The sequence below is a fragment of the Anser anser genome (assembly GCF_964211835.1).
Source record: "Anser anser genome assembly, chromosome: 5".
In the NCBI taxonomy this organism is placed as follows: Eukaryota; Metazoa; Chordata; class Aves; order Anseriformes; family Anatidae; genus Anser; species Anser anser.
Window position 1 is genome coordinate 33,388,558 of NC_139725.1, and position 26,610 is coordinate 33,415,167.

The 26,610-nt window shown below is 40.4% G+C and overlaps 1 protein-coding gene across 1 annotated transcript in view; it reads left to right on the forward strand.

The window, feature by feature from the left end:
- The first annotated feature begins 2,528 nt into the window (after nt 1–2,528).
- The window catches only part of LTK (leukocyte receptor tyrosine kinase), a 96,286-nt gene continuing 72,204 nt past the window's right edge, over nt 2,529–26,610 (forward strand). Inside the window, exon 1 of the mRNA XM_083840266.1 lies at nt 2,529–3,106. Within this exon, the coding sequence (XP_083696392.1) occupies nt 2,809–3,106 (298 nt within the window). The 5' untranslated portion in view covers nt 2,529–2,808. The remainder of the gene's footprint in view (nt 3,107–26,610) is intronic.

Sequence of the window (26,610 nt, forward strand, 5' to 3'; positions counted from 1 at the left end):
GATGATGTTGAAGCTATATTAGCATTTGTTCGGCTTTTCATCCCAAGCAGAAATACATTTGCTATCAATCACCTGTCCAGTGATATATGGGGAATACTTTCCACTCTTTAAAATTTGCCTTTGTGTATATGTAAGTGAAAACTCCATCTTTTTTTTTTTTTTTTTGGCAGTGACCAGATGCCATTGCTGGAGCTCTGCTTGCTCTGTGGTCAAGTGCTTCCACCTCATCTCTGTTCAGTTCTGTGGAATTTTCCTGGTAGTATCTTGTTAGAACTTGTCTTGTCCCCACCATGGGGAACTTGCAACCCGGTTCTGAATGGTTTTGAGATCTTTTTACTATTTTTAGTTGTTTTGGACCCATAACTGGCAAGGGAGTGCATACTTTTGGAGTCTGTAAGGACCTGACACATTTTTATGTGGACAATGGCATAGCTTCATCTGGTGTTCATGCAAAGGCATCTCCCCCAGTATTGATGAATTTAGCATTGTTAAAGAAGATAACTCTGTTATTGTAAACCTTAAAAACACAGTAACACCCTTACAGGGTTAGATCAAAGTTCAGTGCTGCTCTCTGCATTGTGTTTGCAACAGTGGATGATAATGGATGTCTTCAGAGGAAAGTAAGAATAGGATAAGCATACCAGCTTCCCTCTCCTGAGCTCCAGTAGGTTGTTCCTGGTTTGCTGAGCCAGAGACGGTCATTATTTAAGATTTGTACATTTTCTCAGTTGCTAGTATCCAGATTCTGGCAGTGCTCTAGCTTGTGCATCAGTGCCCAATTTAAAAGCATGTAATCGTCACAGTTGCTTTCAGACTGACAGTTCGGTTCTCTGCTGATGCAGCATTGTCCATTGCTCTTAATTACTTCTACAGAGATTTCCTTTGAATTAGTGGTGTTGCTGTCATTCCCTTTTTGGTGGTGGTTTTTCATCTTGCTGTACATGCTTTTGACCACTTGCAAGCCGTTGGCAAGTGCCGTTTGCCTGTAGTTCACACACCTGTTTCCAAATGTTGGGCATTGGTTTGACTTTCATTGTCTTTGCACTATGCATAGCTTCTTGTGTTTTTTCTTGTGTAGCATTTTTTTTCCATGCCCTGTTCTCATATTTAAAATCTTTGATTCCCTTTAATACCAGCTTTTCTCTGGATTGGGTTTACTTCCTTTGCTTGACAGATGTGACTAACCTTGCCAAGGATTAACTGCAGAATTCCAGTAGACCAAGGTTTACTTTTCTGAGACAGGACTCAAACCCTCAAAATTGGCTAATGAGCCAGTTGCTCTTAGATATTAGTCACCTTCTCCTCTGGTTTTACTCTCTGCTTAAAAGCATCACATGCATCTATTTCACTTTTACAGAATGCCTCACATTTGTGAATTGAGCCTCAGAATTCATGTGCGTTGGCCAAACTAACTGAAAACCATGGAAAATATGAATTGCTTTAAAACTGAGTATTGTCAGAAACAATGCTATTTTGTCTGTCTCTGCTGCTAGCAGTTCCTTGCAGATACATTTTTTTTTTAACCTTTCTGTTCATAGGAGAGTTTAGGAAACTAGAAATTCCTGAGTTGCCTCTACTTTTGTACCAATTGGAGTAAAAAATTACCTGCTTTGCAGTTCCAGAGCCTCAGCCAAGAAAGTTATTTATGAAGAGATGGAAAGCTGGCAGCCTTATTTTTAATGTTTTATTTTATTTTATTTGTCTTAGGAACATACACTATTCTTGCTCTGTTGCTTTGCTTGGGTGACAGTTCGTGCCAACTTAGTTAATAAACAACCAATAATGTTTGTCTGCCTTGTTACTATACTTTTGTAATTGGTGTGGCAGAAGGGGAGAGCCTCAGAATGTTTTCCTCCAAATCACCCGGGCCACATTCAGAAATATGCCTCTCTAAATCTGTTGGAGATAATGCATTGCTGAACAAAGAGCAAATTCAGAGATACAAATATATGATTACAGTACAAAAGTAAATTCTACCCTTGAACGATGCATGGTGCTCATAGATATCAGTGAAAGATTCACAGGAGGTTAAGTAAATTCACTAAATATGTAATTTAATCTATGAATCATAATCAAAAATGGAAGGCAGGTCTCTACCTTGAAAGTGCCAGACATACTGGTCTATCAGGGGTTTAATTCATGTCAGCTCCAAATTTCTCTAGTGCCTACAGTGTGAATGGTATTTTATTCAGACTCAGGTACTCCCTATTAAATTCACAAGTTTCCAATCTGAATTATTTTGGTCCACGTCCACAATAAATTGGACTAAGGCGCTCCTCATCCAGATCAAGGGTGTCTGTGGAGAATTAAATCTGAAATAATACATTCTGATTATAAAAAGAATAGCTGTTTTAAAATATACTTGCTGCGAAGGAAGAACTAATGTGAACAGATTGAAAGCGAACTAATGTCATTGAAATGCTGATGGACCAGAGGAAAAAGGAGTTTAGCAAGTAAAGTGATTAAAGAGGGAAGGCACAAAGCTTTGAGGCAGAGCACCTACCCCTGCTGCGCTGCAGGTCCCTGTTGCATCTCTCACCGACTGAGGCTGTCTTGCTCAGGAGCAAGTGGTTATGAGTGAAGTTAAGGGAAGAGAGGTGTGGGTATGGCCATCCGCCTTGTGTAACGGGGTCCAATTTCTCTTTCAGAGCAGTCAGTGAACGGCCTTTCACGCCTAGGGAGTGATCTTAAGTACAACAGAGTTTGGTGCAGGCGTCTCTGGGCATCATCGAGGCAGCTGCAAGGGATGGCTAAGAAGGGGAAACAGCCCAGGAAGATGCTGAATTCAGCTTCTCCTAGTGAATACTAATGCCTAAAAAAATTTACAGATGGATGTGTTCATGTCTGAAGCAACTGCCGTACGGATTTGCTGATCGTGCAGCAGCGGTATGCAAAAAGGGAGGAAGAGGAGGAGGAGGGAAAGGGCGGGTGGAAAAAAGCGACGGCTCTAGGACCCATGAGAGCCTTCCTGAGCAGGAGGTGGGAATTCTCCGAAGCAGCCCGAGCCCAAGCCCAGCCTCAGAGCTCCTGCGGAGCCGGCAGAAAGAGCCGCGCACCCGGCCCCACTCAGCCATGAGCCTGGTTGGGCTGTGGGTCGCCGCAGTGGGTAAGTACCCTGCTCCTTCTGCCCCCACCTCCCTGTGGTACAAACTCCCTCTGATGCCCGGGGGACTCTGACTTATTCCTTTGCCCATTCTCTTTTACCTTTGAAAACGGGAAAGCATTAGGTTTCAAAATTGTGCAGAGAAAGGAGCTGGGGAGGAAAATACTGGTATCAAACATCCGTAAAGTGGGTGATGGAGGCAGATAAATTTTGATGGTTATTGATTCTAAGTAAATTTTGTTCTCTGAAATGAATAGGTGATCTGTAGTTTTAGAAAGGCTTGAGCTGACCGAGGCTCTTATGCTGGAATCAGGCTCTGTCATTGTATTAAGGTTCAACATGAAATTAACAGCTCTACCCCTGTACCGTTTTGGCTCTGTGGTTACAGGATTGCTTTCTTTGGGACTATGCTGAAGAGATGGGAGAAAGTAATGCTCTAGGAGTCATGAAGGTTGCTTACAGGAAGAGGTGTATTTTGGAGGAGATACTTTGTCCAAGGAGAGGGATAAGGGAAATCGATAAAGGGAAAGAAGGTACCAGGACTATGAAAGATGGTGTTATGATATCCCACCTAAAGACTGGTGCTCAGGCTGAGTTTTGAAAGGAATCTTTGTGCCTCTTTGGTTCTGAAACACAGCAAAAGGAATGAAGTCATAGTAGGAGAGAAGGAGGGAGATATTAGGAAGGAAGCTGCAGTAGTAGGAGAGAAGTTGGAAAGTGGCAGCATGCGTACAAGCATCAATGGAAGGTAGGAGTGGAACACACTTACTGTATGTGCACTGTGGTGAAAATCTTGTTATAAAAATTAGGAGAGAGATGCTGAAGAGGACTTGCTGAACTTCCCAGAGAAGTGAAGTTACAATAGTAACCCCAGTGCAGAGCGAGGAACATCATCTTGGTCCTTAGACAAGGATCAGAAGACACTTTTGTATTTCTCCGTGCAACAAATCATATTGCTTCCAGACAGAGGAGGAGAAGAGACAAACAGGTTTTTGGGAGCTAGAGTTTGCTCTTTCTGAACATGTATATATTTTAGTTTACATTAAGATATGCTGGGACATCAGTTTTTAAGCAGGTTTTGTTGTTTAGTTCTATTTACAATTGAATGCCAAGGCATAGCACAGAGTTATTGGTTTCAGGCTTTTTCTGTCCTGTTACTCCCATTGGGAGGAGTGTGCTTTACCACCAAAGGGGGGCCCAAAGCAGAGCCATGTGTCCCCACAGCCTACGTTCTTGTGCCATGTGGTCTCATCGAGAGCTGCTAAGTATCATCCATGTGCTTTTGGTGGAATGACTTTCAACATGGGAGCAAGGTTAGTGTAAGGAGCAGTCATTATAATCGCTGTATCTCCAAGTCTGTAATTTGAAGCATGATTGCATTAGAGCAGAGATTTAAAATAAAATAAAAGGTGTGTTTCAGAGAGAGCAAGAAAAGAGCTAGATGAAAACAAGCGTACATTTTACAATCTCTGTCCAGTTTTCTGCCAAAAATAATCTCAATCGCCCAGGGAGAGACTTGGATACTGAGCGTTTAACTGTGTAGCTGCTGTCATGATCTTCACATGGGGGTGGTTTGTCTCAGTGGGTTATTATGGTCAGCTCTGCAGTCAACTATTTTAAAAACCACTTGTGTTTCCACTGAGGAACTGAGGAAGCTTTCCTGGAGTAGATTCTCAGAGTGGCTTTATCTTTCCTTCCTTATTTGGAAAGCCCAAGGTCCTGATGGTGAGGGAATTTACAGGTCCACTTCTTTCTCTTTTGTTTTACTGGCTGGTATATGCATTTCTAATGACCTGTACCCTAAAAGGGTAGTTCGAGAGTTCACATCCACTGAGAATTTTAGGCACATCAAAACACTGGAGGAGGTCAGAACTCATTTTGGTGTAAAAATCAAGACTCTATAAGAAAGTTCAGGAAGTTAGAGAGAACAGGAAAAAGAATCAGCACACAACACAAACAGAAAAGGATTCAGTGTACCAATGTGCGTTGTTCTGTGTCGGCACAACGTCACAGTCATTCTGAGGCAGAGGTAGCATGCTAGCCTCAGTTCTTGGGAGATGACTGGGAAGGTGGTGAAAAAAAGCCACCAGATGAATGTGTGGGAGAATTTCCTTTTCATTTTAAACACCAGTATTGCGTTGAGTCTTCATATGGGCTTATTCTCCTTTGATTACTTGAGCTTAATGGAAGGGAGAGGCCAGTCCTCTTCCCTATGAAAAACTGGGTTGTGCTTGGCCGGATGTTGTGCTCTTGCCTCTGGGTGGGGAGTGCAAACTATTTGCAAAATTACAGCACAACATACACCCTGGGCAAACCTCAAGCCCCTTTCCTGAAACGCACTCATGTTTATGTCATTGCTCAGAACTTTAGCTATTGGAGTATAACCACAGTTCTTGAGATAATATTAGTAGAGGCATTTTGTCAAGTTTCTCTTTATAGCCCTTCCTAATAGTTGTAATAGAGCCGTCATGGGATAGGATAGCTTATGTTTAATTTCAGCTGGAGAAGCAGTTATGGTTATGGGAAGGTTGACAGAAGGTTTAGGAGTAAAATGGCCAGCACGGCTGTGGGGTGTAGGCATAGAATGGTATATCAGCATGGCAATGGTGAATGCCCCATTCCTGGGTATCACGTGTCCCTTGCATTTTTCCATCAAACTGTTTTCAGAAGTCCAAAAAGATTTTCTCCCTCTCCCTGAGTTTGTCTACATCTCAAGATTGAGCTGGCCTGGTTTATAAAGTGAATGTAAGCTGGTTGAAGTTTAATCAGTCTACACATGCATGAAGACACACGTAGGAATACCTCATTTTGTCATAAACCAACTGAGAACAGATTCATGGACCTTAAAATAAATGAACACATCTATCTCACTTACGCAAACCTTTACTGATTTGTGTATCCCTTTGTCTAGAAAAGAGCATGCCAAGAGTGGAGGGGAGGGGGGCTGCATTCTCTTCTGCTTCTTCATGGAAGAACTCACTTATTTTGTTCTTGTGCCTAACTCTGCTGGGTTAAAGTAGCGTACAGACACAGTAGTGCTTTCAGTATTTTCACTTAATAGGCGCAACCAGAATAGCACCAAATGATCCTTGAAATCTGACTTGGGAGATAGGTTCATGGTCCTTTATTGTGCAAATTACAGTTTATCTACAGATACTGTGCCCTGTCTGGATATGCAATTCAAAGAACTCTGAAAGTCAAGCATTGGGAAGGTACCTTGAAATAAAAAAGGCTGTGACTTCTTTTTAAGTCACAAACATTGCAATGTTGAGGATCCTTTGAAATACAGTGAAAAAATGGGAGGGTATATGTATGGGAGTCCAGTAGTAAGGGAGGACATGAAGGCAAGCGCTGGGATCTAGTAAACTATGTCAAGAGGAAAGACAGAAGTGGTAAAGGAAGAAATCTGGTAGTGAGGTGTGTGTACTGTTACTTTAAAGCTGAAGAAAATGTCTTGTAGTCATCCATAGAAGTCCATCTTTCTGCCAGTATTACATAGTTTTACAGTTCCTAATTGGTCCATTAGATCAAAGCTGGAGAAAAGGATGTCGCTCTTCAGTGATGTTTCAGAAGCATTCCTCTCCCACCCCCGGAGTCCATAACAGATACAGAGGGCCCATGTCTTCAGCCCGTTTGTATATGAGATTGAGTGTGCACTGGCTGGTCTGGTGTGTAGAACTGTATCCATGGTGTATGTGTGACTAGAGAGAAATGTTCATCTTGCATTAATTTTAGTGAAAAAATGCTGATGAGGTAACAATAAAATGTTTTATAAGATGGGCTAAGTTTTGAGCTGTTATATACAGGAGGTTTATGTGTGCACCGGTTAGTTCATGTTGAGAGATTCAAATGAGTCAAACTGTTTTAATATTTTATTATTCAAACTTTTGTTTACAAAAGGCTTTTATATAAAAATCTTAAAACTTTACTTAAAAATCTTAAAACGTGATTTAGTACCACATGTTTGGTTTTGACATGAAATACTGTAGTTCAACACTTCCTGAAATGTGCTTGGGTTTGCAGTTTTATAAAACATTTGAGAAATTTTCAGGTTGACCTATGACAGTTTTATTTTATTTTATTTTTTAAATTTCTTTAGGCTTGCCAGTAACTTGGAAAATCCTGTATTAAAGCTGTTCAGTTATCTTGTAAAAGCACATACTGATTTGTACCTGGATTTGTGTATGCAGGTGGTTGTCCTCAGGCTGATGTTCATTGCTGCACATATACACAGCGGCTGGTATTGGTGTTTGTACCTTGAAGCTTCTTATTGGATCAAATTCCTCAGAAATGTAAAGAAACAAAGATATCATGTTTTTTTTGCAAACATTTAGTGAAAGCAGAAGCGCAAAGCAGCTGCTGAGAGGAGAGGCAGGTGAGCTCTTTCAGAAATAAATGGAGAGGAAGGAATCCATGGGGTTCTTAGTTAATGCAAATTGATAGATCTCTATGTGAGCACAGTTACAGCATGGAACATCTTGCCTTCTGTGTCTGGAGACTTTTATCCGAGACTCTTACGAGTAAGCATGATTTCTGTACTGAATGCTTAAATCAGAGGAGGAAAATAATGACATTAATTATGTTAATTAATTGGATCAAGCTTATAGTCTTTTCCTGTCTCTCAGCATCAGTTCTTCCTCTCACAATTCCTCTTCCTCTCATTCCATTATAATTGCTCCCCTGCTTCACTCCTCTCCTGGAGTATAACAAACCCCGTGCTTTGGTGTGGCCTGCCATCAGCAGGACAGGACCCGCGTGGCTGTGCACAAAGATGACACCCGTGGCAGGTATGAGAGCGAGCCAGCTTGCAGAAGTGGTGAGTTGAGGTGTTTGATAGAGGCGAGTTGCAGCTGGTCTGGCAGAAGTGCTCTGAGTGAGGAGTAGGGAGAATTGAAATCTAGTGTGAGAGAGGCGGCAGATCATACGAGTGGGCTGTGTGTGCACAGGAGCATCTCTTATTTGTCTCTTAAGTGATTCGGACTGTAACAACTTCAGCAGCATTAGAGGTCAGAGGGGCTGTGCCTGGGGGATGCAAGCTTCCTTCCTTTTTACGCCCAATGTGCAAGAGGAGAGCTCCAGCTATAGGACGTTTATAGCAGAGCAAATGGAAATGGCATCAGGGCCAGCCCAGGTCTCTGTGTGGCCTAAAGACAACAGCTCCCAAGCAAGTGGCAGTGTCCCCGAAGCATTTGCATTCCTGATGTATGCTGTATCTAAGTGCTTTCCTTGAGCTGCTATGCCTCCATGCTGCTGCTGCTTCCAGTGTGTAAGATACCAGCACAATTGTCGGGCCCATGAGGAATAACGAAAACAAAGAGAAATAACATAAAAGGAAACAGAGATGACCGTTCAGTCTTCCTCACCTAGAAAAGACAACTCTGCCATATATACTGTGGAAATAAAGAGCTCAGTATTTCAGTAAGATACTCATCCACAGGTCAGGCTTTATTTCTTTAGGAGAAGTTCAGGCTGTTTCTCTGTATGTGCTCCTTAAGATGAAGCTGGCTGGGAAAATGTGAAATGTTACATGATTCTGTACGATGTTTCCTTCCACTTGTCAATGAAAAACTTGTTAAGGTTTCTAACTGGCTTTACATCAGGGAAAGAAACTCCCTGAAAATGGCACTGAGTTTAAAGGAAGAAGAGGCACCTATTGACATAGCAGCTCATCAGAGATAAAAGGTGTTTGAGAATGAGAGTGAAGTATAAAATAAAAAGTTGAAGTTTTTCCAAAAAGCACAGATGTATCCTTGCAACTCAACTTTTGCCCTACATAACAGGAGAGCCATGTCTGTTAATAAGACATCACAGATTTTCAGTTAATTGGTATTTGAAATCCCATAAGCTTTGGCAAATCAGCCAAGAATTGTGTTTATTCTTGCATTTCAGTTGCTCACTTTGGGTTTTTCTTTTTCTAGAGTATGGTACAGCGTGTGTTTGAGGGTAGAGACAGACAAACTTTCTTGGGCTAATGCACCCACACCTCTCCACTGTCTCTGTGTTTATGGAGATAGATGTTTAAACATTGAGAACGTAGGATTGATAAAGTAACTGAGAGCCATCTAGGAGGTGAAACAAAGGGATGTGATAGTGTTTTGAAGAGCAGAATAAAAGTGCAGAGGGCAAGAAATTTCAGTTACTGCATTGTCATAATGAAGAGTTTTTGTGCCATTCAGGAGTCCTACAAAACCCCAACTGGAACTTTGTACCCCTTGAGTCAGAACTGACCCATTAACTGAAGTCTTACTGGAACCTAAACGTGAAGTGAGCCAAACAGGTTACTACTGGTTCACATTCACAGTTCACTGAAATGTTGCTTCCCACAGCAGAGATGCCATCAGCACAGGAGCGACCTTGAACTGCCTGGGCTTCTGAGTAGTTTTGCATCCAGCTTCTACCTCCCCACAGGACCCTTACAAGTGCCTGCTTCCACACATCTGGTTTGAACCGCTCTGCAGCTGTGACCGGGACCTTTTTCTACATGCTGAGGGTGAACTCTGAGTGCCCTGTTGGGAGGGGATGGGCAGTATTTTGGATAAGAGCTATCCCAAGGGTGCTCTGTAAATGTCTGCTAGACCTGTGACCTGGTTTTTGGCGCTTGCACAGCCCTCCTGCTCGTGTAGTGGCGTCTGTGTTTCTGCACCGCCATGCCTAACTCCCTCTCCTGCTCCTCTATCATAGGGCAGCAATTCCCCATTCCCCCTTGTAGCCTCCCCCCTTGGCCTTGGGGAGGCAGGAGGAAACTGTGGATACACAGAGAGGACAGGAGGTAGGAACTCTCTTCCAGCGGAGAGGGTGAGCCCAACCAGTGTGGTTTGGCATTACCAAAAAAAATGGTTAGGAGCTGTCAGCCTGAATCTGAGCAATCTCAGGCAAAGCTGAATTCAAACTGGAATGGAACTAGAAAAGTGATTTGCCTCCCTGTATAGTTCATTTGGCAGTCTTGCAATACCTGGTGTCTTGACTAATGTTTTAGGTAATGTAAGGAGCCTGGATGATTATACTTATACACGTCTAATGTCTTAGATGTCTTGATTTTTTTTTTGTATTTTCTGTTGTTATATTTAACTGCAATTTTGTTTTTCTGAGTATCTGTTATTTATAATTTCCTTTTTTTCCTACTGCGCTCTAAGTCATTAATACACTTTTGCCACTTTTACTTTAGCTAATGGATGACTGACGTGAAATTTCCTTGGCCTCTAACATGTTTTTGGAGTTTGCTATATGGCATTTTGGTGTGTAGTGGATATATGCTGGAATCCAGATCTCTTTATATTAGTAACACTTTTAAAGTCTGTAATTCGCAACAGGAGCATTTTCTGTGTTTACAGTCACTACAGGAGCTCAAATAGCATTTAAAATCTCTGAAAGAAGCTTTCTTTAACCCCATACAGGCTAGCAACTCAGCCTAGATTTTGATGAGACTTTGGACTTTCCAATTCTTATAAACCCAAATAGTATATTCATTGCAGAATACCAACTATTGCAATTTTGTCAAATTTCAAGTCCCAGATGCCTCCTGGCCTTTCAAGGTCTATTGAGTTGTTAGCAGAGTTTAAACTTTTCCAGAGTTTGACAGATTGTGTTTGTAGCTCTATTGCAGTCCCGGAGAAGAAATTTGAAAGTCAGTAAAATTTACAAAAATAGCCTTGTGAATTAATGATAAGCAAAAGGAGGTGAATAAACCATGCTGGCTTTTTAGTTACTTTAAAAGGACTTGTGTTCTGGCTATTCAGGATAGAAAAACAAGAGACTTATGAAGATCTAGCTCTTTTCACCTCATCTGAAGCTCTAATTTATTTGCTCTGATTAGACACAAGCATTTAGCTTCCCCTCTAAAAGCTATTTTCATTTTTGGTATGCTGATTAGTTTCTGATAAGGCATAATTTTTTATTTCTACCTCTACCTTTGTACTTTCCAAACATTTTTTTTCCTCTCTTGTGTACCTTCATGCACATGTGAGCGAAGATTAATGAAAGGAAAAATATTTGTTTTCCTGATGGAGAATAATCTCTTTCACTTATTTTAGGACCTGAAAAAGTATGCAAAAAGCTTTGCTTTAAATAATCTTTCTCCCACATTTTTGTCAGTGGATACAGTTATCCAAAACTGTACAGTACCAGGGGTTGCTTGTGACTATTTGTAATAATGTTTTAAACATATGTTTAATATATGGATTACCGTTTTGCAGGCACTTTTGTGGGTTGTGACTGTATAGGCTATCAGCTATAGCAATACTAGCTAATGGTTATTTTTAAAGTAAGCTTCAGTGGAATTTACATGCACTGCAGTACCAACGTACATGCAGAGTAAGCTAGAGAAGTTAACTTCATTACTGATAGAAACTGCTTTGTGACTGCACAAAGGAGAATTGACAAGAAGCAACAGCCCACCCTGAGAGCAGTGTGAGGTACCTTAAGTCAAGTAAATGTAGAGTTTTGAATGTAGAAGTGCTGATTCGTCTGCTGGCTTTCTTAGGACTCTTGAGACTGAGTGAATGTGAAAAAGTTCAACACTCAGGCAAGGATTAGCTCAGCTCTCTCTCATTCTTGCCCACCTCCACCTCTCCTGCCAATCCCCAAGGCACAATCTGGTCTCATCTGTGTCAGTCAGGCTGTAGAGATGCTTTGAAACAATCTAGGTTAACATCTAACTTTCTTTTTTATAAATCATTTCACTCGTCCAGTTGTACTGTGACCACTGTGCCGGTAAAACTGAGGAGATGATGATTGCTGGATGAGGACAGAAAGAGAGTTGGTCTCCCAGTGCTGCTTGTTTGGTGCTTGTTTTGTGAAACTCTTAAGCCAATGGTTTTTTTTTCCTAGTCATTGAAGTAAGTGTCTTGTGGAAGTAACCTGTAGTGTGAATACCTGAAATTAGACAATGTGAATACACCCTCACCTAGTTTAGTGATGTATGCTTTCCATTCTACTGCAGAGAAGCAAGTGCTAGGTGTCACCCTTGTCAGGTAGGTGTCGGTGAACTGACATCCCTGTATGAATTTGTACCACTGTGAAAATACCTACAGTTCTGTTCTACTAAATAGAAAACATTGTTGTTAGCTACCTGGCTCTGTTAATAAAAAATTTCTTAATTTTGGACCTTGTTAGCTTCTCAGCTATCAAAACTTCAAACAATTGAGGGGACATACAATTCAGACAAGTAGACTGAATCCCATCAGTGATGCTACAGTACTGAGGAATAAGTGGTGCGCCATGTTTTTGTGAGGCATTCATGTCTCCCCTTAGCTCATCAGGCAAAATAAGCTGCTTTCAGCCTTGACCCAAACCGTGTACAGACTGTTGGTAGAAGAGGTGCTCTGAAACGACTGGGGACAAGACTGAATCTGTTCTGAAGACAGAGAGCTGTCTGACAGAGAGCTCCTACATTTATAGTACAAATGGGAGTCAGCAAAATAGTTTTGGAACCAGGCTTAAATTTTACACTCCAAATGTTTTACATACTCTACTGTGCCCAGAAATACTTCCATGAATTTTCAAAAAAAATAAAAAATAAAAATTCATCAACGTTTAAGAATACTATTAAGCATATATTTTTATTCCCAGTGACCCAAACACACAAAGGAACAAAGAACAAAACTGATGATAAGTAACAGCTGAAAGAGTCATGCTTTTAGTCTTTTTGAGCTTGGCAAAGGGTAGATATATAGTATGAACAGGTTTTCTGGTACCTAACCTCTACAGACTCAGGTTTCACATCACAAGATAGGGTTAAGTATCATCAAATTAAAACAAACATATTTATGAGCCATCTGGTTTCTGAGTCTTTCCAGTTTGTGTTTTCTATCCTGGGTAACTATTAAGCAATTTTTGTTGCTGTAATTTTCATGTCATTACATGGCTCCAGAAACTACATGTTTAAGAAAAACACTGTAGAGAACTAGGTTCAGAATAGAATTATAAGCACTGGCAGCACTGGATGCATCTGTCATTCTTTCAATTGTCCTAATGTATTACTAAAAGCAAATGTACAGAATAAATCCATTTTTTCCTTTTAACGTGACTTTAAATTAAACTGGAACTGGAAGCTTATGTTATTTTAACTCTTTTACAAAATGGTAAGGGAGTTAGATTTCCTAGGGTTGGTTTCTCGTTCTGTCACTAGCTTTGCATATGGTTTGGGGAAGGCTACTTAGTCTTGGTGCTTTAATCCTCAACTTGTTTTACCTATTTTATCTCCCTTACTCAGATGTGATGACACATAAAACAGTATGTTCTGATTCCTTGAAATAAGTCCAGTGTACAGAATTATTTTTTTATTAGCTCTTTTTTTAATGAAGTACAACTAAGGAGAATTTATAACACAATTTTGGTGGAAATTTAAATGTGTTGCTTTGGAAGAAAAGATATATTCTTTTGCATTGGATGTTGGATTACTGATGAGAGTTTTTTGACAATATTGGTGGAGCATAGAAGCATTCTCCTTAAAGGTGTGCCTTTGTATTACTTTTCTATTATGTATCTTTATCTGCTCCTGAAAAGGCACAGCACTGATGAACAGATGTGAAATCTCCTCTTGTTCCTCTGGTGATGTGATTGATATTCTGAATGCAAGTTTGGTCATTTCTGACACTGAGTCAAGTTTCAGACTGTAGTTTCATCTTGGGAATAGTGAGAGAAGAGCTATAGTTGCTGTTGTTGGGTTTCTAGGTACAACCAAATGCCAGTGCTATCTAAAAGTAACATATTTTGTGAGTATTAACTGAAGTACAGTAGTCAGGTTCCCTTTCTCCATCACCTTCATCTTTTTGACAAAGCTGTGTGTTAAGCATCATCAGTTTTCTTAAGTTAAATTTGTTTTTGTTGGTCTTGGAAACTTTCTGACTCTTTTGCCTGCTGCGAAGAGCCATTCGTGGTCTCCCTGCACCTTTTTAGCCCTACTGCATCTTGTTCTTTCTCATGTGGCTTGGAATCTCTTCCACACAGTCCGTAGGAGCACCTGGCAGGCTGAGCTCAGTGAAGGATGCACTGGGGTCCCTAGGTCTTGTTAGAAGTGCATAGCTTGTGTCTGTGTTTCCCTTACATGTGGCATGAACTGTGAGAGAATGCAAAGCAGTCTCTTGATGTCTTTATGTCTTTAGTTCCAAAGCTCAGATTCTCAGATGCATAAAGAAGAAAGACAAGTGCATGCAAAGAACAGAGCACACGTTACTCAGGGTGAGTGTGATCTGGAGGTGAGCATTGCTTAGAGCACCAGAGAATGCTAGCCATGATGCAAATAAGACGTTTGAAATCTTGGCTACTGAACTGTTAAATGCCCTACTGAAATTTGTGCTTGGTTTCAAATTCCACCTTCTTAGCTTCCTCTGAGTGTTTGTTTGACTGCTTTCCTCTTCTGGAGTCCAGCTGGTGATGAGAGGCTCAGCTGCGAGGAAGCCCATTTGGGAATCTCAGCTGGCACTGGCAGACTCAATGCGCTTGCTGGCAAAGTTGAGGTTCCTGGCAAGAATTTCTAGCTGAGGCTGTGAAGAAGATGTTTGCAAGGTGATTGACTGTTGCCTGAAGCTGCTGGGACCATGCTGGGGAGATGATGGCAGGTGAAGGTGTTTGTCCACCTTCCAGGTAACTTCATCCCTTCTTCAGAGGCACGGGCCTGGGCACTGTGCTGCGTGCCCTTGGCATGTTGATGTGGTGGTGTAGCAGTGGCCACGACTGCCTTCAAATCTCAGCACAGGCCTCTCTCTGCCCAGCACGCTGCAGCTTGCTCCCTTGCAGTGCTCTGTCAGTGAGGCCTTATTAACATCTTGGGAACCAAACTGGCTTTTCATTGTGCCTCAGAGTAGCTTTAAGGTCCAGCCTTTCTCTGGGTAGAAGACACTAAAGTAGGAATTCACTGTTTCAACAATTGTTGTCTACCCAGCCCTCCCGAGATAGTTTGATAGAGAAAGATGCAGTAACAGTTTCTATATTGAATACTTCAGATAGGGTTATGGAACAGGTTATGTGGCTCTCTTTTTCTTAATGCAAAATGCAACTGCTTGGCAAAGCCATTCCTAGGTAGAGGGCAATGCAAATGCTTCAACATCTGCTTCCAAAAGAATATCGTCTCTGCTATTGACTGCAGCTTTCTCAGAGTGTGTCTGTTGTGCATGCTCTGTCGCTTTCTCATTACTGTAAATGGAGTTCATCCTTCACTTGCAAAGAAGCTGGGTCTTTTACTGATGTGGCATTGGGGCACTTACGTTATTTACAGAACGTGTCATTTACAACTTCCTGATGCAGAGGCTGCTTTGGGGAGCTGGCACAGACAAGACAGTGGTTCGAGATGTGTGGTGCTGTGAGAACTCTGGAAGAAGCTCTGGTTGAGCACTGAGGGGAGACTGAAATGACATCAGTGATTTTTTTCATATTGCTGTCCCCTTCACTGGGACAATTTTTAGTGGAGTGTTAGGTTGGCAGTGGGAACTCTGGACAATCATATATAGAAAAAACAGTACTACTGAAACCTGTATTTGGTCTTTTACAGCTCCAGACTCTTTACATCTGAGCAGTTAAAATAAGGTGCTGGGTGAGCATCTGAAGTCCGAACATTATTTAATGTACATAAACTCTGGCAGGTGTGCTGTATTTGGTGGGAATAATGAGCCAAAGAACCCATTTACGGTCTGATAGCTTATTTCTATTTTGAAAGAGTGCACACAAAGTCTAGGAACTGTGCAGAATTTAAGAAACTTTCAGATGGTGTCTGTGTTAACCATTGAAAGCTACATGCCACTGTGAGGCATTTTATCACCTTGCAAGCTCCCTTATGTAAGGGATTTCACACTGATATACTGCAGTGTGGGCAGAGCCAGGCTTGCTTTAGGACTTGTGTTTCAGGCAGTTACTGAGGGCCAACAGAAAAGAAAAATGCACAAGCTCTTGACTTCTTGTTTGCTTTCCTCATTGTGCTGGCTCACATGTGCTGGCTGGTATACCGGGAGCAAAGAGCTAGGGCTCTGGCTGCTGTCCCTCTTAGCTCGCTGGTTCAAGGGCTGAGTAGAAACCTTATTTTTCTCCCTTGTGTGGACTAACCTGAATTGACTCCTGGCCAGTGAAGAAACTCCAGCTGCAGGCCAATAACAGTCAGTCCATGATCTTCAGGAACTCTCTACTGGGATATGTAGCATCTTTCATAACTGTATGATACAGACCTGGTTAAAATGAGTAATTAGTGAAGGGGGCTGACAGTCTCATACCATTTCTCCACCAATCACTTTCAGAAAGTGGGTGCTCTTCTCATGACTCCAAAAGTAAGTAGTACTTAAGAAGTGATGGTGGAGCAGGTCTGGACTCCAGCAGTCACAGTGTTGCATTAACTCTAGTAAAAAATGTTTTTTGTTTTCTCTTGAAACAAACAACAGAGCTTGAGTTGAGCTATCCAGAGAATTCAGCTTCCTCATGTTGTGTGTTTGCCACCAGTGCTTTCTGTATGCCTTTCTCTTGTGTGCATGGACACTTACCAGATGTATCCAGAAATGGTTGTATTCCCTACTGCCTGCAAGTGAAATAGCTCAGGACTGGTGAGAGGGACTGTCCTCAGTCATTTTCTTTCAAGCACAAATAGTCCATTAACGTTGAATCAATTTATCCATGGTCTGAAAGGAAATCAGAAAACTTCCCAAGAATCTTTGTTGTTGTAGGGTTGTTTGTTTTTTTCAGATGTTCATTCTGTGTTTCCCTACTTTGATGTCCTTGCACTGATTTCACACTAGGGCGTTTTTCTTGTGTGATGTTCTCATCTTCAGCATGAAGCTGAAACAGGCGGAAAGTTCTTTGAAAGAAATGAAAGAGAGGCCCCCTTGCCTTAAAATGGATCAGATCAGTGCTGTTATAATCTAGCAATCAGTCATTTAGGTTTTCTGCTACTCATTTCCATCTGTAACGTTGTCTGGATATGAGAGTTGAGGTGTATTTTCAAAGTCCAGCTTAGTGTGTGTTTGGAGTATCAAAATAGCCATGATAGTGTTTGGATGTGCCAGTGTGCTAGGATAATTCATAAAGTTGTCAAACCATGAAGCTCAGCCTTGTAGTAATGAGAGACACTCTTCCTTAGTAAGGAACAGATTCCTAATTTCGTCATTACTATTTTGGCACTGAACCCAAACTGGTCTTTTAAGGGAAAGGAAGGGGTCATTATATTTAAAGACTTCCTGTCAAAAGTAAAATAAAAGCCTTTCTATGAAATGTCCACATTTAAATGCTTTACATTTGGGAAGTGTGGTATAGTAAGTAGATCAAGGAGCTTGTCACTCTACACCTTGCTCTCTGGAAATCAAGAAAATTAGTAAAATGAAAAGGCAAGATAAAGAAATATCCTTATAGACATAATCATTCTTTACAACACAACCTGCTGTCTTCTGTTTTCTGTGTTCTGATTACAGTGGGATCGTCTGGCTATCATCTCCACTTTCTTTTATGTATCCTTACTGGGAGGGAAACAAATGAAAAAAATGAAATGGCAGTGACCACTCTTCTGTCTGCAGAAATTCGGTTTCCTACCACAAGAGGACTGGTGCAATTCATAAATCTTGCTTCTGTTATTCCAGGCCATGAGCAAAAACTGTGTCATGTTTTTTCAACCTAAAGGTGATTTTTTTGGATCCAAAAATAAAGTTAAAATCTTGGCACAAATGACAGAAGTGTCTTTGAAAAGAAGGAAACAATTTGCCAAACAGCAGCTTAACTTATCCCCAACTTTTAGTCCATTCAGGAAGTCGTGGATACTAGGGCTCTCCCACCCACTGAGAATTCGTTCTACCAAGTTCATTCCTCACCGTGTCAATCCCAACAGCAATTTGAAAAAAGACTCTGCACCTCTTACATTGTGCTGGCTGCAAGTTAAGGTATTCATACAGGAGAGTCATCTTCCAACTAGTAAATATTCAAAACAGTGTTAGCAAGCTTAGTCCTAATCCTTTCCATAAGAGAACTTGCAGATTTTAGGAGACTGCGCAGATTTACCTCCCTCCAAAGGCTTGGCTCTCATGCTCATCTGAAACAGTAAGCAAAGAAAACATTACTCTTGTTAATGCTCAGCATACCATCAGGGCTCCATACTTACTAAATTGTCTTGTTATTAAGAAGATTATTAATATTGGTGCTGTGATTGGAGTTAGCATCCTAACACTATCTGCATGGATTTATTTCCTGATGACAAGTCTCTCTTTTTTTTTTTTTTTTTCCCTCAAGGTTCCTGATATTTCATTTTTTTTCCTAACAGTTTTTGCCAACTTCATGTGGCCTAGTACATACTGTATCCTACCAACTGCCTTTCTTACATGCCTCTGTGTCCTGAGGTTGTCATCTAATTTGGTGCTGCTTTAATTGCTGTCTCTTGCAACTGCCTTCTGTAGCCTGTTTTGTAGCTAGGCACAGACCTGCTTTCTTCCACACAGTGCAGTTGGGCCCACAAGAATAAGGCCATAGCAGCGTGGCACAAGGCACCTTGTATACCCTGACTCTTCCTTTTTTTTAATTTCCTCTGGGTCCATCTTTTATTTCGCTGGGCTGCAGCACACCCTGTCCATGGGGAGCAGCCTTAATATTTTGGGCTCTAATACTCTACTTCTAAGACTCCAATTTATACTCTAATTCTAAAAGGGTGTATTGTGATGATGCAAAACTACCATCTAGTAGGCCTCCAACTCCATTTTGTGTCTGCTAGGAATTTGCTAAGAACTGCTGTAGACCTTTGCTTCGCATCATTGTATTTTCACAAGGTAACTTTGAGACCCCGTAATATGGCTCCTATTTTCTGTAGGATTGTAGTCAATTTGGAACAGTTATGTCTGTAGTGTTTTCTTTATCCCTACCTATTCTTCAGTCCCTCAAAACCGTCTAGAACTGCATCGTTGTGTTGTGCTGTCCCACAGGCTCACAGGCATCTTGCATGTGTGTATACGTATATGTGCATACATGTGTATATACACACACAAAAAAATGGAAAATTAGTTATTCCTATCAAACTTAAAACATGTCTATCCTATCATCTTTCATCCTTTCTTTCCACCCCTTTCCAATTCACATATTATGGTGAATAGTGATGAATATGGTAGCCTAACTTGCAGGATTCCTTAAAAAATCAATAGATGTCTGATTTATGGAATCTGTGTTCTCCTGATTTTTAGCTTATGCATATGTGCTTAGCATTTGCATTTTCACTTCTATGTGTCGATTATTATGATTGGGTTTCATGATCCTGGTTTGTCTTTTTCATTGACATCCTTTCTACCCGTCTCTTCATTCAGTAAGTGGGAATGCCCTGGGCAGTGGTTAGGGTTCAGTGCAGATAACCTGGAAACACTTTTCACTGCAGTTAACATAGTGATCAACCCAGTCTCAGCTGAACGGATGTTATGGGAACTCTTTTTTTCTTCCAGATTTGTTAATTCCCCCTTTGTTGGCTCTGCCAGTGTAGGGATAGGTTCCTCTGCACTCTCTTTACAGATGGCAGCTTTGGCACTAACAGCATAAACCCCAGATAACACAGTGTGTGTTTGTAATACACTAGAGAATTTAGTCCAGGGTCTTGATCGTGAAGAACGCAAGAGATACTGCCAGAAGATAAAGGTTTTTAAAGGTTTTAATCTTGTGCTTTTCTCCATCCTGGTTTAGCCAAAAGAGCTGATCCATACAACAATCTATTACTGCCATGTCAGAGGTTTTTAGCAAGTGTTCAGAGGTATAAAATGGACTGGTGACAAACCAATTCACCATGTGGCACTGGTGATAGGATTCCTTTTGGCCAACTTGAGCTATTCAGTAGATGAGCAGTTTAAGTTAGTCTTTTAGGCTCCTATCATGTTTTTCTCTCTCTGTTGACTAGCTTAGGCTTAACACCCAAGTCTTAGTTGGCTGAAGTCATAAATCCCACTCTTATTTATTTACCAGACAATTTATGGTAAGAAATAGTTTAATCTCTTAACAGAACTCCTGTGCATCCCACCTTTTCACAACTTATGCCTATGAAAACTAAATTTTGGCATGAAGGAATTGGAATCTCTCCTGGAAAGGAACTTGGCAGATACTGAGAGAAGACTTGTGGCAGTACTTCCATATTTTCCTGGCGGTATTGAAGAGAAATTGTAGAGGATGGAATCTTCCATGTTGCTGCACAATAGCTACTGCCAAGGCACTGGTGGTAGGCATAGATGAAGCTGAGCAAAAAAATCCTGTACTTGTGGTCTTGTATGAAAATATAATTTGAGAGAGAGAACTCTTTCTGACAAGGGAAAACCACAAGACCACAACCTGTGATACAACTGCATAAATCTGATCTGTTAACTAAAAAGCTAAATAAAAATTGAAATACTGGTGGTCAGAGTGAAAAGTAGGATGAAGCAAGTTATTATGAAAAATAGGCTTGGCACTGGAAGGGAAGGTCAGTATGAACTGCATTTCCCTGGTATTAGAATCAGTGGCACACCTATTAATAATCTGTGCCTAGCATACAGACGGTAAACAAGCATACATAATTATCAGATTGTTGTAATCAGAGATACAATGAGTCCTCTCAGAAGAAACAGAAAGTGCAAAGGTTGTATGTTTCTGAAATCTGCTGGCCATGGACAGACCTAGAAGGTCCCTGACAAAAACATCGGTTTCTTATTCTTTTTTATTATACGTGCATCAGGTGAATGTCACTGGGAAAACAAGGAGCTTGCTGCACTAGCACTTCCTGGTCTGTTCCCTGGAGACCTGGTGTCTTCTTTAATATCTGTGACGCGCAGTGGATGGTAAAGTATGCAATATCAACAAATAAACTAAGTAGGGGGATGGTTGGACCAGATGATCTTGGAGGTCTTTTCTAACATTTAATGATTTTTTGATTCTATAATGAATGAATAAAAAGAAAATATCTATGAAGGAAGAACGTGGTTTTTATAAGTATTTAGCCAAAAAGGTCTCAGAAGTAGTTTTCTGCCATGCTTTGGAAAGCTGATGGATTATGTTGTTGTGCAGGTGTGGTTGTAAATTGGTAGGTGGGATGCAACTCTAGGGTGTTTAAAGACTGAAGAGAGGTCAGGAGCTATAGGGGTTGTTCATGTGGACAAAGCCGTTGTCTTCAAAGAAAGAGGTGAGTTTAGGACAACCTTTTATTCCATGAAACATTGTCTTTTTAACTGTATTCCTATTCTTAATTAATCAAATTTAGTGCCGTTTTCCACTATTTTGCTCAAGATTCCAATCAGGATCCAGCATATCATTTGTTTCCCTCTTTACCATTTTTAAACATCAAGAAAATCCCTGTTGTCTTTTCGTTTTCAGAAGCTTTCAGTATGTCAGCACTTTCTAAAATGAACATTAGGGCAGAAGTACCATCAGTCAGTTTGCAAAGGACTTTGGGGTTCTCTCTCTCTCCAGGACTCTTGATTTTAAACTGTCTATTATGCCTAAGAAGGTAGTGCTCTTACATAGTTATGTGGCATACATGTACTATTTTATTTATTTATTTTCTTTTTCTCCTAAATACAGAATCTACTGTTAATGGAATATTTGACTTTCCAATGTAATTGTTGAGAACCTTATGATATGTATTTAGTAAATGGCTGCGTATTGATTCCCTCATGTTGTGCTGTTTAATCTGTTAATCCACGTACCTTCAAATCATGCAGGACTGAGGTAGCAGTGGTGTAATATTGCATGTCATTCACTATCCTTTTTCCTCTTATGCAGCCTAAATGGATTTCTAATGTCATAGAAGCTTGCCTCATACCTCAAGTGTCCTGGAAAGGTGTGTACCCAGGAGCTAATTACAGAGACAGATACACCAGTTGCCGGTTCACTGGATATCTGTTAATAATTCGATACTTCCAACCTCACTGTATGACCTCAGGTTCTCTTTCTTCTCTGTATTAGAGAACGTCCATTCACTTCTTTTATTTCTGTATTGTGGTTATTTTATTGCTCATCTATACCCTTGTGGTTATCTGATATATATATCACTGTTATATGAGAATATAAGCTTCAACCATGACTCCTTAAAATCAGTTGAGGAAGTTTTGTGCATGTATCAGACAAGAAAATATCTGGGGGATAAATCCAAAATGTTGGTAGATTTGACAGATTGTGCTTTGTCCTTTTTCTGTGCTTACAGCTATTATGTATGTATAAAGTAGATATTGGAATTGTGTCAGCCACTGAGGTGCAACAAAGTACTGAGTGTCAGATCATTACAAACTGCAGCATGGAAATAGATGTTGATTCTTACCTGATGTGAAGCAAGTGAATGTTGAATTCTGCAGCATGCCACCAGAAAGCTTTAAATTGACCTGGATTAGTTGAGACAACACCTGCTATACTTTGTGACAGCAGTGTCACAAAAACAGATAGAGTTTACATGGAAGCAGTGTTTTAGAAAGCAGTTATATTAGCAGAAAGACCCTAAAATGAGGAGGCATAACTGCAGTGCATGTTAACATATCTAAGTAAATTTGTTCTTAGGCTGTCATAATCTACAATTCCATAAAGAATGTTTTCAGAGAGCACAGAAGGTCTTTATGTGTAACGTTGTTTTTACGTAATGTAACAAAAGTACCTTCTAAGAATAGAGATCATAAATTTTCTTAGAAGCATGCTGAAAGACAGATACACTATTAAATAATGAAGGGTTAATGTAAGTTTGAATTGCTGTTGTTGAAAGGGATTACGCTGCCCTCTAGCTCCAGAAGCATCATGTAAGGGGAATGCCCCATCGTTTCCTTCCCCACCCACAGGCCTGCCTCTTCCTCCCAGAATAAATGTCTGAATGATGGAAAAAACAAGTTTAGATAGAAGACTTGAAAATAAAGTTGTTTCCAGCAGTACACACACTTCTGGAGAAAATGGCACCATGAGAAACATAAGATGATCTGATATAGAAGTTCAAGAGGGTATTTTATGTAACTGGCTAACTGAAAGTCCTAAAACTTCCAAATATATAAATGTAATGTGCCTAGCACTATTAAATTGCTGAATATTTAATGAAAGAATACATACCATTGTGTGAAAACATAATATAGCATGCAGTCAGAAATCTCCTCTCTCTGCTTCAGTGCGCAACTTATTACTGAAGCTTCTAACTTTTGTCGGTGTAGCTGTTGCCATTATAAGCAAATATTGAAGTTAAGAAATATGTAGCCAATTCAGGAAGCTACATTAAATTCCTAGCTGTGTTAGCCCATAGTGGGTGTTAGCTTACTTGAAATAAGCAGGAAAGATTTCCTTTTATTAGCTGTTATTCCAGTTTATGTGCAATTGAATCGGAATAATTCCTAACCAAATGCATCTGGGTAAACTTACATTTTCATAAATTAAATGACACACTGAAAAAAGTAAAGGCAACATTTATTCTCAGGTAGTCCAGACAAGACTTTCTCCTCAGATGAGATCCTTCAGATGAGGCTTTACCTACCTCCCTAATTTTCTCAGGGTGCAGTGATAGGATAGTTGTTAACAGGTCTGTGAAGATTAGTGTGTGTGTGTGTGTGTGTGTGTATGTATATAGATATGTATATTTTAAGAGCTGCTAGGAAACCCTGAGTTTGAGTTGACAACGGAAAGCAATGGTTCAACTGTGAGTTATAGATATGAAGATTCAGGGATCATTTTAAACAAAATCCATGCTGCCTATACTGTCCAACCTTTATGCTAAAGAAAGGGTGAAAGAAGAGTTTTTAACGTTATCTCCTGTTCACCCCAGCTGAGTCATGTTTTCAGTGCTTTTTTGACAGCATCAGGTCTGTCTGTGGTGGCACAGGCCAAGTTTTAAGTGGCAGATGCCGAAGTACTGTGGTTTCATTGGTTTTAAATGCACTTAAAAAACCTTGGCTGAGATGTCCAAATGTATCTGTCTTAAAAGAGACTTAGACCACACTGGATGTTCCTAGGAAGCAGAAGTCATTAAACTGTCCCTGGATTTCCGATATAACAGGGTTCCTTAATCCCTGTGTCAGTGGAAGTCCATCCCAGCCTTGCCTTTTTTTATGTATTATTATTTTTTAAAGAAAAGTTATGGCTATTAGGAAAAGGATCTCTTTCTCGTGGTTTATCAGTCCTATTGAGTAGGAAAGTATCTGAAGTCCACTTCGGAGTGGCTGGGAGGTGAAGACACTTGTCATTGGATATATCAGTGTAATGCTTCAGTCCTGCAACACTGGGACTCATCTCACCTAGACTGTCCAGAGAGGACACAATTCTGTCAGAAATCCATGACTGGCAGATATGCAATGAACTGAGGAGCAGCTTCAGATCAAAGGCAGGCAGCCATCACTTTCGATCTCTTGGTAAAGGATTGATGAAAAACAATTCTTTCTGTGTTAACCTGGTGATATGATTTTACTAGCTGTTGCATTCCTTTGATGATTTCAGAATTTGATTGTTTAAGACGTCACCGTTAACCTATTTGATTTATTGATCACAAATCTTGTGACCGTCACTATAGTTAAATATTAATTAGTTTAGAGAAGGTAAACTAGTTTTGTCCTAATAATGCATTGGTTTGTTCTTAATATTTCCTTGCTGATTTTTAGAAATAACATCTATGCAGACTGCATAGATCTGTTTTGTATACTCTTTGTTCTTTCAAACCCAGCAGCCTTGAGGAAAAATGTATTTTACCTTTTGTATTTGAAAGATATTTCACTCTCTTTAAATTAAATTCTTTGTTCCCACCTATTGCACAATACTTGAAACAGCAGTGAAATATCACCCCATAAGTCACAGTTTGCTCATTGTAAGATCCCAAATGAACTAATAACAGGCAATTATCTGCAAACTGCTATTGGCTCATTTCAGCAAGTCTCTTCAGTACATCAGTTCATGACCATAAAACCAGGTCCTTACTGCACTATGAACTGAGTTAACGGAAATGTCCATATAAATATGAAAAGCAAAAACATCTGAAAAAGCAAAATCTATCTCCAAATATAATATGAGAGTTTGAAATGACTCATCATATTCATGTATTCAGAGACCTGAGTGGAGGTCAAAAGCTTTTAACTGATTTTCACCAAAGAAGCCTTTTAAATTTAATCCTGAAATGGTTGTGAGTGCGTGCAGCGTGCTGGGAGTTAAACAGAAGGAAGGCTGCAATAGTGTCAGACTGCAGGTGGGAAACAACACTGGAGTGTTGTCTACACTTCAGTAGAGAGGTGAGAGGCTTGTACACATCAAAGTCTTTTCTACGGAAAGCATATGAAATATCTAACACAGCCCAGAAAGATACATCAATGGTCTGTTGTTTGAGAATATCTAGAACACCTTGAAAAATGTTGCTGTGTCACTGATGGTAAAGCAGCATTATAGCCTGATATCTTCATGGCTTTCCATCTGGTTTGGTGTTCACACCAGGCTACTTGAACGTGAGTGACAGCAGTATAACCTGCCAGGGCAAGGAGGAATCAAATGTGTGACTTACTGACAGGAGATTCACTGGAGCAGCCCAGCATGCTGCAAGGAACTTAGGACTATAGGACCAGTTGGATCCCTTGGGTCACAGAGTACAGCCTGCCAGTCCCAGGCAGCCCTGTCATGAAAACTTAGATGGGAAGCTACCACAGAACATTCAACTTGTGGTCGCAGTGCTGGAAAGGCAAAAAAAGCAAGAGCTGACTGTGATGCAACACTCAAATCTGTAAGAATGGAGCTATCCTAGGAGCTTTCTGACCCAGGCCAAGCGCAGAAACCAAGGGTTAAGTTTGATCTCTTCCATATGCCAGTTGCATCATTCCACTTAAAACAGGTGGTTGCCTCATTAAACAATGGCTTGATTCAAGCTATATTATGAGTGCTGCTGCAATATTGCATGAGCATCAAACAAAGTGGATAACTTAACATGTGCTCTAATGCTTGTGGGAGCAGCAAAATGTAATAACATGTGTCCTTTTCACTAGCTTGATCTCTCTAAATCCCTGAAATCAATTTTGAACAGCTTCAATAACAGTATCCCCCATGCTAAGATTCTTCCTGTTTAATGGAAAATGTTGAAAGGAAATGACTTAGCTTAATTTCTAAAATGCTGTTTTTAAATTCTCCAAGCAAATTGTCCTATGTATCAGTCCATGCAACAAGGAAATGAAGTACTAACCATGCAGCATGATAGGTAATATTTTTTGAGGTAATAAAGAAATTGGGATCATCCTCCCTTGCTCCTCCGTAGCTCAAGTGTTAAACTGACTTGTAAAGAAAGAGCTGAATTAGGTTCTAACTCCAGTAGATGGTATTTCCCATCATGTCTCTGCTAATGGCATAACACAGTGAAAAGATGAGGTATGCTTTTAGGGTATTTGATGATTCCCTTAATATGAGCTGCAAGTTCAATTGGACATTCAATGGTCTATTCCTTTCCTCCCCAGTCTCAAATAGCCGTGTTATTGGGACTGGCAGAAGAGCTACGGACAGAAGACAATTTGCTCAGTCTCATCTTGTGTGTCGAACTGCAAAACCCAGCAAGGCGGGTCATTGTTATAGCTAGTGAAGTCTTACAGACACCTACAGATTGTGACTTTCCCTGTTTTGTCTTAAGG